Here is a 13,195-nt window from a genome sequence, read left to right as displayed (position 1 = left end):
CTACGTCGTATCTAAGGTGTGTCCTGTTTACTGGAGTAGGCTAGTCAGAGCCCTTTAAGGTCTCTTTATTGTAGTGCACTGAGGCTAGGGAAGGAAGTTTTCATTGCATAGGACCCTTATGGGGCGGCGATGATTGTTGCAGGTATTAGGTAAACCCTCAGGTGTTGACATGGAAAAATAGTTGTGGTTTGTGAAAAACTTAAGAATTTTAATGCAAAAAGAATAAAAAAATGTAAATATTCTTACTTTGAATATCTTTGTTAAATGATCATGGTGTCAGCGGGATAATGCCCCCTGAGATGTCCATTATCCTTTAAGTAATTTTTTACATTTTTAAGGACAGTTTTGAGGGAAGTTTTTCCCTTATCCAAGGACATAGAGGGGTGCTGCATGCTGTAAAGAACGCAGATGGCTTTATTCATACAATTGAATGTAGAAATATGTTTATTGTGCAAGTTTACATTATAATGACGATAAAAAAAAGTAATAACTACTAACTTTGAGATGAGCGAACCAGAGGTGCTGAAATACCAACAAATTTCTGGGTTTCAGGACTCATTACTCAGGCGCTCTTTGGCGCCAAGCAGCTTTGACACTGTAAATTTGGATGAATTTTGATTGGCTGTCAGCGTAACCATCCAATATCTCTGACAATGATAACGATATTGATCGTCATTGTCGTTATATTTGTGGTGCTCTGCCATCTACTTGAGTTAGAATAGTTTTTAAAACCATATATATTTATAGTTATTACAATAAGAGAATATAATCCTTTATAAGTCCTTCAGGAGAGAAATTTACATTGTTACAGCTGCAAAAATGAAAGTGCCAACCAAGAAATATCAGTATAAAACACAAAGCATTATAAGAAGTAAACAGTAGAAAAAAAGCAAAATAAATAGATAATTCTTTATGCATGCAGGAAGTACAGATATTGCACAGTGGACTATTTAGTGATATTGCACGAGTAATGATTAGTAGTATTGGTATAGTTATCAGTTATTATTAATGTGAACAGGCCTTTACAGTCGTTTAATTACAGTGGATCCAGCTGAACTTTCTGGTCTGAGGCTCAACTCAAACTGGAGTCTCAGCTGGGGTTACTATGGCAACCTTGTTAGCAAAATGAAACAAGCATTCCTAGCATAATTTCACCATGTTCTGATGGTGTGTGTGTGTGTGTGTGTGTGTGTGTGTGTGTGTGTGCGCGCACGCGCACATGCGTGTGTGCGTGTGGTTGTGTGTGTGTGTGTGTGTGTGTGTGTGTGTGTGTGTGTGTGTGTGTAATCTAATAAAGACGACCAGCACAGAACAGAGGAACATTCCTGTCTTCAGGGACATTTCCCCTCTTGTTTTACCTCATTGTGTCACACATGTCATACATGTGTTATTCCCTGTCTTCCTGTCCCCATCATTATCAAGTGAACAGACTCCTATGGTATGTGTGTGTGTGTGCGTGTACGTGCTTATTTGCCTGTAGAGAGAGCAGTCAATTTTGATTTTGTTTGTTTTTTTGACGTGAGAAAGAGAGTGGATCTGCATGCGTTGATTTAATTACCATAATGAGGTTTAATTTGTATTTAATTTTGGTGCAATACTTTTCAGCAAAAAAAAATGGATGACCACTGAGTTTCATGTTAGTCTTTTTACGTTGACAGGTGTGAAATTTTCTCAGAAAGCTCAGCAGCCAAATTATGAATTCCCAACAATAAAAGTCCAATTGAACAACACTTGAGAAACTGGGATTCAGCACACTTTGGCAGAGCTACTGCTGTCAGTATCGGGGGACTCAACCAAGATGTATTTTTAATGGACAATTGTCCCTATTTGGAGGGTAATTGGGGAGTATAGACGGATGATTACTGTGGTGTTGTGTTTTCCTCTTCAACAATGTTAAGCCCTGTATTTATTCCTTCCACTCCATTGTGTTTGTGTTTATATCTCAGCACAGAGTAGACTTGGACTGAATCCCTCACTCTGTGAAGCAAGTGTTGATCTCAAGAAAAATTATTTGCCAAAAGAGATGAGTCAATAGTGGCATGTAAACGTCAGCCTAACTAAATTCATTATAGAAAACAATAACGCATTTCTCATTTTTAGAGCACAGATTTTCCACTCACAATCACTTTCGTGTGCTCTGTCTCACACACACAATCCTGCATCCAAACACCACCTTTCACCCTCCGGTGGTACCCCACAGCGCCCCTGGGATCCCTTCAGATGCCAAACACTAAACATGGCCTTTCTGGGAAGTTATTGTTACGGTTATTTATAGGGCACAGTGGTGCTGGCAGAGAGGAGTAGGGGAAGGGAAAAAATCCTCCTCTGTGTGTTTTTTGGCCTCTGTGTGAGAGTGAGTTTGAAAGACACAGAGAGACATTGTGGTTGTACAATATATGCACCATAGGGTTTGCCTGTGGCTCCATTTGATATTTATAAGTCACGCTGAGCGCCAGAATATTTTGGGAATCTCCCCTGAGACCCCTGAGATAATATGTTTGACTTGTTCCACAATCTTTATACTCCCTTTGTTATAGTTACACCTCGCTTTTTCTCTCTCTCTGTTAAACACAGCCTGTCTGAAGTCATTAGATAGACTTCATCAGGTTATAACCGAGTTAAGAGGGATGGATTTTCAGCTTTTATAGCACAAATATTTAAATTGTAACCTTTTGGGGAAGGCTTGAGGAAAAACTGTATTTTAGTTAATGACTTTGCTTCATTTGACAGTGTAGAGGAGTTATAAACTAAATTTGTCTTGATTTATTGCAGTAGTTTTCTCTGTCTGTCTTTCTTCCCCTCATCTGACTTTGTCATCTTATTCATTTTCAATCAGTCGTGGTTTTTTTGTGGTCCCTGTGTAGGGGCAGCTCATTCACTTTCATCCATAAATCATGAGTCATTGTTAGAGTGAACAACTGAGTCATGCTTTGCCTCCGTGGACTTCCTGGCCTCAATGACCTCTAATCCGGCCCCTGTGTGTGTGTTGAGTATGATTGTGCAACAGCCGTGTGACATCCTTGCAGTTTCATCTTCTTGCCTTTCTCATAATTACATTTAGAATAAAGCACACTGACATTTTTAGGAACGAAGTTTATAACAGAATTTCTAACAATACAACTTAATGCTGCAAAACCTAGAGCAACATCTTTTTTGTGCTGCTTTTAGGTGCCTTTCACAAATATTTAAACCTTTGAACCCTGTTTAAATAGGTGCAAATCCTTTCAGAAAGATTAAAAAAAACAATGAGCAACCTGGTAAGAGATCCTCCACAAATTGCATGAAATTAATAGATTTAGAAAATTATTTTTAAAAAGCTGGGGAACGTATCTAGCAAAAAGAAAAAGGCAAAGGATAAACGATATTTGTAATTTTAATTACATATTAAAATTATTTTAGAGAATTACTATAATACATAATCACTTTTTCCAGGTCATTTCTTTGTTTGTTTTCTACTTTCTTTTTCTTTCTTTTTTAAAACTTATCTTCATGTCATTTTCTTGTACCTTTTACAAATTTCGTGCTAAATTTCTTAGTCATTTCTTCTTGTGTAAAACTTAAACTACGCAAGGAAAATAAATAAACATACAAATAATGCAATGAAATCACAGTTAAAGAAAAATGAATCAACTAAAAATAAAAAAATACATATATGATAACAATAAATAAATTAATGAATGATAGTTGTTAGTGCTTTAGAGCAGTACACCCAGCATCATTTAGGGCACTGATTGCAGACTGACATTTAAGATTTAATATTTCAATCAAACAGTTCCAGGAACGAAGCAGAAGGAACAAAAAGCCAGAGTACGCAGCGTTTCCTTTGCTTATCTAGGATCAGAAAAATTAGGCAAGTTAAATGGATTGTAAAACTGAATTGCATACAGAGAAACAACACTGTGATGTTCTTTGTGTTTCAGTGTTGTGTGACTGATGCTCGAAAGGAGACATGCAGAGGTAGAAGTGGGAGTTTTGAAATGTCAGAAAGACAAAATGTCTGTCTGGAAAGTACAAAAGAACTGCTGAGTGTTTTTTTACTGTAGCATCCGCAATTAAGATATGACCAAATAAAGTCATAGTGATATTTCCTCTGCTTATACTCCATACGACTATATCATGATCTTCCCCGTAAGAAATATTTGCAATAAAAGCCATGTAGTAGAGGACTAACTGCGTGTGTGTGCGCGCGTGCATGTTAAGTATGTGTTGAAACCGAGGTTAACTTGTGTTTTTGAATCTGCGACAAGGTTTTTTGATGCATCTATCCACTCTCTCTTCCATTTTGCTGTCATGGAGCCTGATACAGCAGGTGTACGACACATCAGAGTCACTCATGATTAATGGAATCAAGGCTGCAGTTATTTAAACATTAAACCCTGACACTTGCAACCTTAAACACTTCAACAGAATATAACAAGGTCATCCTGTTTAAGCATGACACAGAATTAGAGTTTTACCAGTGATGATGGGATCCCTGCTTACTTTTGCGCACAAGTCTTTGTTTGTTCATGCTGGACACAGGCTGTAGGAGCTGTTTGATTTCTGTCCTCATGCCTTGGGTTACAGCCCTGCTCAAAGGCTGAAGCAAAGACAAGTAGAAAGTATATTTATTTGGAAAAGTAACAATAAAGAACAGAATAAACATATAAATCAGTAAGCAGTCATGTATACATGTACAGGGGTGTGAATATGTCTGGATTAATAAAAAAAAGGAATAGCTGTGTCCAAAAGGGAAGAGGGAGTCTTTTGAAGGGTGGCACACTTTTATGGCATGAACCACACTAGGCCCAGGTGTGACTCATGAGGTTAACAATGACCCGTTGCCTTGACCCAGATCTTGCAAGATAATGAGAAGCCAGAAAAGCAGGCAGAGGGGTTGTCACATCCTGTAAACATGGAAGGTTTCCACACCTTTTACATATCGAAAGCGAGTTAAAGCAAGACCTAGATGGTAGAAAACATCACTTTAATTAAATATAAAATTTTCATTGTTGTCTCAAATGGATAGTTGTTAATATTAAAGTACAGAAACGTATTAAAAATAGAGAGGAGTGTGACATGCAAGAAATGATCTTGATGGAAATTGAGACAGGGGTGTTATGTGATATGCTTCTCATCCACCGGGACACCAGGACACGAAAATTGTGTGCTTTATTAAATTTCAGAAGAGAAAAAAACATTACCTCACTACTGAAGAATCAAACTCTGTAAGAACCCTTTGTTGTCTGAAACACAAAATCCTGCGATTTGGTTCTTAAGCATTGAAAACCGGACAGAACTTTAGTAAAGCTCTAAGGGCTTATAGGGCCTTTCAGGTGTATTACAGAAAGGTAAATTCCAATTCACTTTATTCCAAACTGTGGGTTTATGTAAAACTTTTTAATTAAATTCAGGACCCAGAATGTGTCTGCAGAAATGAGCTACACAGTTTGTATCCTTTAGGAAAATGTTTTTCTAGATTTATGACTAATGATCGTATAAATACGAGAAGGAGATAAATGTATGTGCAGTGACGATTGACCTTCTTCTGTTTTCGCAGGACATGAGGAAACATGTGATGATGACCCTCTTGGACACAGAGCAATCATATGTGGAGTCACTACGCAGTCTTATTCAGGTAACACACAAACACTGAAACACAATTACACGGTTCACCTCAGATATTCTCACATCTAATAAGAGAGTAATGTTCAATGACAGACACACTTTCTTATTGATGCTTTGCCATAACACACATGTGAATGCAAACAGCATTGTGGATTCACAGATTGCTGAGGACGTGAATAACAAATGTAGGTAACAAAGGTGTTATGTAATCCACTTATTGTCATTCAGTCTGTCAGGCTAATCTGCTAACCCCATCACGTCTCACTGTCATCAGCATTATCTGCCCACACACACACACACACACACACACACACACACACACACAGACGTACACTCCTCACCATCTCCACCTGTTGTATAGCCTGTCACCACTGGCTTTGTTTGCATACATGTGTATTAAATGTGTCTTGTGTCCCACATACACACTGACTCCTCTGTAATTCTCTCTATGCATGCATTTCTGTGTGCGTGTGTGGCCACTAAGTGAATAATCCTGCGCTGTGTTCCCATGGCGACACAGGGAAAGTAAGTGTTACCACGGTGACTGCAGTAAGAGTGCGGATCCCTGAAGGAGGGTGTCAGATGTGGTTCAGCTGAGACAGCTCTACAGCAGTGCTGTCCAAAGTTGAAATCTGACTCTTTGTGGTCTCTGTTTTTGGGGTCTTAGGAAGGTTTCTGTGAATAGATATATTCAGTTTTTTGTTACATAGCTTCATCAGAAAGGACCAGACACCTGGTCTTACATCAAGAATTAAAAAGAGCCGTACGAACACTGTTTTTACAACAATTTATTGAATTGTGAAAGATTTCACACATGATGTCATACCACACATACTGTCAAACAGCCAAACATACAGCCAAACAAAGCATTTTATCAGCTTTGAAGTCATTGGTTCCTCACCCTTTCTTCTTTTACCAAGCACAGGCCAAGGGAGTACCCAAAATGTCACCTTCACCTATAAAATTTCACGCAAAGAGACGCGTACCAACTCAGGAAAGACTCAAAATGACCACAAATAGGCTCAAAACAATTACAAAGAGATGCAAAAACACCACAAAAAGACTTACAATGACTATGAAAAGAAGAAAACTGTCCACAAAGAGACAGAAAACCACAGATGGATGGACAGGGACTACAAAGAAATGCAAAACAAAAAGAAGATAAGCAACTATAATCTGCCCATGCTTAGAGAAGCAGACAAGATGATTTATTGGAATGTAGCTCAACTTTTCGTTGGTTGAAACTGCGCATATGGTACGAGAAGTAAAATAAATAAATAAAGCACAGTTTAACAGTGATGTACGTTTACATGATACCACTCGACCTGTCACAAAGGTGCTTTAAAGCAACACTGATATCAGCAGTTTGTACAGTATGTGACTACTGATGACCTGCAAAGCAACTTCTCACCTCCTCTGTCACCTTCCTGACCCGACACTCTCTGTGCTCTAGAAAAGATCAACACCATTTTTAAACACTTCCACTGATGAGAAACAGTAAATGTTGGTGCGCGATTAATGCAAGCTGAAAACAACATAACACATGCCGGACTTCCTTCCATGCCTACCTGTACCTTGGATTTGGAGATGAGCTATGTCGTCATCTTTAAAGAACCTTAACTGAACCAAAATTGAAATAGCACTTTCAGAAAGTAACATTTTTACAAGAGAAATATATTGAAGGAAGCTGAATTACTGCTGCTCTGACAATATCTCAAATCCCTCTTTGCCCCAACTTTCTTAAATACAAATGTTTTATCCAGCAGATTAGATTAGTCATCAAATGTGTCATGAAGTCAGGCAGCGAGCCAAGCACAGCTGACTGGACTTTAACAGCTTCAGGAGCCTCAGGGTCACATCTGTCTGAGTTTAGACAGTAAATTAAATCTCTGAATGTCACTTAGCTTTAATGGATTACATTGTGCGTAATCACTGCTTCATCTACAAAAACTGTCTCCATTGCATAGAGAGGCCTAATTTAAAAAAGTTTTGATGTGACTTCTTGAATTCAGCTTAATCTGTTAGTTACGGTGGCATTTATGTCAACTTGGCCAATGGTGCAATCACGTCATATTAAATAAAACTGCACAGCCACACTCACATCAGCCTCCAGAGTTGTGATTTTGGAGATATTCCTGAGTTGATTTCTCCCACTTGGTGAAAGGAACTACAGAAGTGTAACCAAACCTGAAGCAAAAGGCCGGCCACAATCACATCGAGATTAAATCCAACATTAACGCTGATAATTGATTGAAATGGAGCTATAACAATATTTAGTTCTCAAAGATCTCAGTGCTAGAAACCAGTTAAACAGATTGCCCTAACAGGCAGCCATCACCTCTGGATGGTATTGGTAGCTAACCTTGTGAATATTTCAATGATTTGAAATGGTCTGTAACTCACTGGTTGTCCTTTGCCCCCAGGGCTACATGCGTCCTCTCAAACAGCCAGACAGCGGCTCCATAGTGGACCCTCTGCTGGTGGACGAGATGTTTTACCAGATCCCGGAGATCCTGGAGCACCATGAGCACTTCTTGGAGCAAGTCGCCGGTTGTGTTGGCCAGTGGCATGATAGGCAGACTGTCGGACACCTCCTCATCCAATCAGTGAGTAGATACGACACACGTCCTTTCCTGTTCTCTCAGATGATAAAAGCTGGAATTCATGTATTCTTGTGGGTTTGAATTTTACAAATAGTCAATTTTTCAGAGGTGTAAAGCGACTATTTCACACAGATGGTGGTTCAGTTTTAATCTGATTTTGGATTGAATTAATTTCAATACAAGGATGTATTCCAAAGTATAATCTCTTATTTCATCCAGCCTTTCTCTCTCTCCTTTCCCTGACTTGAATCTTTTAGCATTCACATGTACATATAAAAATTCAATTTGAAAACCAGCAACTCAGATTTCTCTAATCTCCTACCCCAATTATGGAAGCAGGGTTTGTTGTTCACATAATGTTCAAGACAACAGGTTATTGTTGAAAGCCAACTGTAGTCAAGAGTAGTGCCCCCCCTTCCACATTTCCTATCCAACTGCAGCTGTCCTGTTATTGGGTGAATCTTAGTAATAGTAGCTAATAAACAGACATTCAGGCCACCTATTTAACTCATTCTGTTCAGACGATGCAGTGCACTTTGCTTCTCTGGGAAAACTTTGTTTCATTGTATATTTGCACTTATTATCTATGCAAGATAAGATAAGGACAGACAAAACCAGTAAGGTTTGATAGCAGGCTGTTTTCAGCATTGTAATACTGGATTTCAAACTCAGGCTATCCTTTTATCTTAGTATAATAAAAAGATATTATTCAAATGTAGTTGCCATTCATATCATGAAAATGCATACAGGTTTTCCTGTACTTATTTTTAAGTTTAATTCCAAAGCGTTTTTTATAAATTTTCTTGAACTTTTTCTGATCTCCTGTGGTGCAGCCGTAAAGCAACTAGTTTGATCACTGGTATAACTACAGTTTAAGTTTAGTTGGGTGGCAGTTTAGCTCCCTTCAAATCTCAGTAGTGTTTTCAGTAGTTACTGCGCAGGTCATGCAGTTTATGTACTTAATAACAAACTACACCCTTATAGCTTATCATGAAGTTTTTTGCCACACAATAGGGCAAAATATACTAAAGCTCATTGGCCACGACTGTCATTTATTGACATTCACCTCCTATTTGAATAAAGTAACCTCCAGTTTGCAACCAAGAAGTCTGTGTTTAAATGCTATGAATTTTCCCAGAAGTTTTTTGGCATTTTTTACCCTAACCCTAATTCTTCTCAACAACTGCTCCCTATCGTCTCCTTAAAACACATCCTCAGGCCTAAGTGAGGATTGATCAAACACTTAAACAAGCTAAACATTTTTGTTAGTAGTTAAGCTGTAGTTTAGCTACTTTCATTTTGAAGAAGATAGGAGTTTGGTGAACTAGAGTTTTAATGTAGTTTCCCCAACACTGCATGTAAAATGTAGTTTTTCTATGGACTCGAGAAGAGAAGAAATAGTCTTTAAAAGGATTATTGACAGCAGAGTGGACTTAAGGGAAGCTGTTTTTTTATCAGGAGACAGTCTATAGTTGGCAGCACTAGTTTAATATTTTGTTTTCCCGTTGACCTCTTGTTGACCCATTTAAAACTTCCCATGACCCGAGGGTGGCTCTCAACCAGGATTTTGAAAAAAATACTGCACTAAAAGTGGTAAGCTAAAGGTCAGTTTTCTTTGAGAATGAAAGAGTAAAGACCTTCTTGTCTACATAAGTTAGAAATTAATTATAGAAGAAGCACATATTCCACTTTCTTTGTAGACAGACCAGAATGCATCATGGCTACAGCCTTTGTTTTTCATCGAGTGGGAAAAACCCCTCACTCTCTCGCTATGTTAATGCTATTGTTATCCCTTTCAGCAGCTCACAGCTTGAATGAAACAGTTCCACAAACTCTCAGTGGAGACACAAAAGTGTCACACAAGGACAATGAGGGAAATGCAGGAACGAGCTAACTGAATTAAGCAGATGAAGAAGACGGTTGAGTGAAAGTTGCTCCACCACAAAAAAAAGTACCTCATTTTACAACACTTGAATGAGTTAAATCCACATATTAACAAGATAAAGTAATAAATGTTGCATGTTGCCACTCAAGGGTTTTCATTTAAAGAGAAAAGTAGAATATGTAACAGGAGAACTTGAGAGAGCGTTTTTTTCCCTGTTTATTGGAGGCTGTTGTGAGCCTTTCACACTGACTGAGCCTCCCTCCCCCTCCTCTTTCCACCACTTCCTCCCCCTGCTATTCTCTCCGCTGCAGCTCTTTAAGCCGCAGCAGCTGCAGTGTGCTTCAGGCCTCGTTGGCGCAGTAGGCAGCGCGTCAGTCTCATAATCTGAAGGTCGTGAGTTCGAGCCTCACACGGGGCACATTGTTTTGTTCAGCTGTTTAAAATGACCGAGAATTCATCAGATCTGCTGTTACAATGCAGTTAGCGGGAAGTGTCCGATTTGTCTCATTAGCAGCAGAAAACATACAATTGTGTAGGATATCACAATAATAGAGGTATTTCACAGCACTGCATTGGTACTTGGTTGATTTTTTGGACAGATTAATCATAATTCTGTCCTCTCTTTCTGCTCTTGTTGTGCCCTGTTATGAGAAATGATTTCCAAACCAACAGATTCTCTCTCCCCTAAACAGATGTACAGTATGGGATCTATTTTTAGCTCCTGAAGCATCCTGGAAGAGGCTCGCTGTATTTTCTAAGTATCTTTGATTATAATGCATTCCATACAGAGTCACTAACCAAAGATTTCATTTAACATATTTTTCCAGAATTATTTTTGATGGATTATTAATGTTAGACTCTGCTGATATGCATTTGGATTGCACAGGTTTTTAGACATCAATTCAGACAAAATATTGTTTAAGTAAATGCAAATGCGTTCGGACAGTTCAAGTAAATTGTATTTGATTTGGTTTGTTGGCAAATGTATCAGACATTTTTAGGGACAAAACATTTAAGTGCTGGACTTAGTTGTCTGTGATGTTTCCACAGTTATGTTTATCATGATGGAGAAAGGACTGAAGGTTCAAGGTTCATTTTATTCATTAGCAGTATTGTGGAACATACAGTGACCCTGTCCAAATCAAACAACATTGTTTACAGAACATAGGAAATAAATACTTCAATGGACTTGCTCTTGTATAAAGCTTTTCTAGTAATTCGACCACTCAAAGTGCTTTCATATTACTGGTCGCATTCACCAGTTCACACACTAGTGGCCGAGGCTACCGTGCTACCAAGGTGCCACCTGCTTCTCCAATTTTTATACATTCATACACAATAACACACCATTGGCACAGCCGCCAGGAGCAATTGGAGTTCTGTATCTTGCCCAATGATACTTTGACATGCAGACTGGAAGAGTCGGGGTTCGAGCCGCCAACCTGCCTATTAGAGGACCACCCGCCCTATCCACTGATCCACAGGTGTCCTAGAAAACTTTAAAACCATAAATGATAACATCATTGACAAACAATTACACTCCATAACAAACACATTTACAAACATTAAACAATAGAATGAAAACTGCATCAAAGAAATTACATTACATTTAAATTAGATTTACATGTTTCAAAAACTAAAAAGTGTAAAATGTAACTACAGGTATTTAACATATTTATTTTAAAACGCGGGAAAGTTAGAAGATATAGACACCAAATAATGCTGCATACTTAAAGACAATATTAACTTGTTGATGCTAAGAATGTATCAATGGGTTAAATACAAAAATGTACAACAATACATTAACTTACCTACATTCATTTGGGGTTGCTTGTAGCAGCTACTGTATAATCTTACCCTTGAAGGGAAGAAGTTTTGACATTTACTGAATGAAAGTTAAAAGTAGATCAGTCAATAATATATTTAAGGCTGTAGTTGGTTACTTTCATGATATTCTTTCATTTTTGCTGAAACTCAATATATTCCCACAGCGCTACATGAGACAGATAATCTGTGAGAAAAAACCACACATTTCTCTGCCTACTCTATTACCTTGTAGCGCTTCTGATGGCATTCCTGCGCGTTAACGGAAACAACCTACCAGAGCCGAGGAGTCTCAAACGCAGCTGTGATTCACTGCTTATGGGCTGCAGTCAAATGATTTTAGAGAACTCTTTAAAAATGAGGAAAATGAGGAAGTTGGTCTTGCTGGTGGGCCGTGTTTGGTACTTCGGTCGACTGTTTCCAGCGTGGCAGCCAGGTACCAGGTATTTGATCAGCGCTGCCTAGTTTGACAGTTTGATCACAGTTCATTGCAGTGATTGACATGATTGACAGCTATGTTAGAGACTCTGGTTTTGATTGGTTGTTTTAACAAACTATCTGTTTATGAAACAAATTTATTTCCATGTTAACAACTGTAGCTTTAAGCAGGATCGACCAATGAAATTTCATTTTTTAACATTGTTTAAAAAATGACCAATAAATCTACCTTACCTGACCTTAACAGAAAAAAACATGAAGTTTCACCTTTTATATAAAGAAAGAATGGACAGCATTTCTATCCCCCCGCCTCTCTCTCTTACTGTGTCTCTTGTCTCTTCAGTTGTGACTAATCCTCACATTGTCCTCAAATGTTGTTTCTCTGTCCTTTTACTGTTCCTCAAAGGCTGAGGAGAGGGAGAATGGCGACAGGAGGACACTGGGAGATGGATGAGAAAAGGGACATTCAGGGCCAGGTTATTTCACGAAAGGGCCGATTACTCTTCAACAGTCAATACTTATTTTGCCTTCTGTCTGTTAACACATTGTGTCTCAGCTCTTTTCATTATTTTTTTGAACTTCCAGTCTCGCTCTGTCCCCTGCCCTCTATTTGTAAAAAGAAATCAGGTCAGAGTGAATCACCTGAAAGTGTTCATGCGGGTGTTGGAAGGAGATCAATTCTAATCCATCCCAAACAAACTAAAAACCTCTTTCACCAAGGTGTCTTTGGTAATGTCTCTGATAACAGCCCTCTTTGCAGTTGTTATGATTCGATTACACGGTGGAACCAAAATAACAAGGCAGCTGTAGTTTTCTGTTATTTGTAGTATTTTTTTTT

The 13,195-nt window shown here is 38.4% G+C and overlaps 1 protein-coding gene and 1 non-coding gene across 3 annotated transcripts in view; both read left to right on the top strand.

Moving 5' to 3' along the window:
* The window catches only part of LOC121942765 (rho guanine nucleotide exchange factor 17-like), a 76,934-nt gene that overhangs the window by 50,105 nt on the left and 13,634 nt on the right, over positions 1 to 13,195 (top strand). For both annotated transcript variants that reach the window (XM_042486014.1, XM_042486013.1), the window contains 2 exons: positions 5,540 to 5,617; positions 8,031 to 8,213. In XM_042486014.1, the coding sequence (XP_042341948.1) occupies positions 5,540 to 5,617; positions 8,031 to 8,213 (261 nt within the window). The remainder of the gene's footprint in view (positions 1 to 5,539; positions 5,618 to 8,030; positions 8,214 to 13,195) is intronic.
* On the top strand, positions 10,441 to 10,513 carry trnam-cau. Its single transcript has one exon. It is a non-coding gene; the product is annotated as a tRNA-Met (tRNA).

Source organism: Plectropomus leopardus, chromosome 5, assembly GCF_008729295.1.
Source record: "Plectropomus leopardus isolate mb chromosome 5, YSFRI_Pleo_2.0, whole genome shotgun sequence".
Lineage (NCBI taxonomy): Eukaryota > Metazoa > Chordata > Actinopteri > Perciformes > Serranidae > Plectropomus > Plectropomus leopardus.
This window is presented reverse-complemented; position numbering and strand designations above follow the sequence as displayed.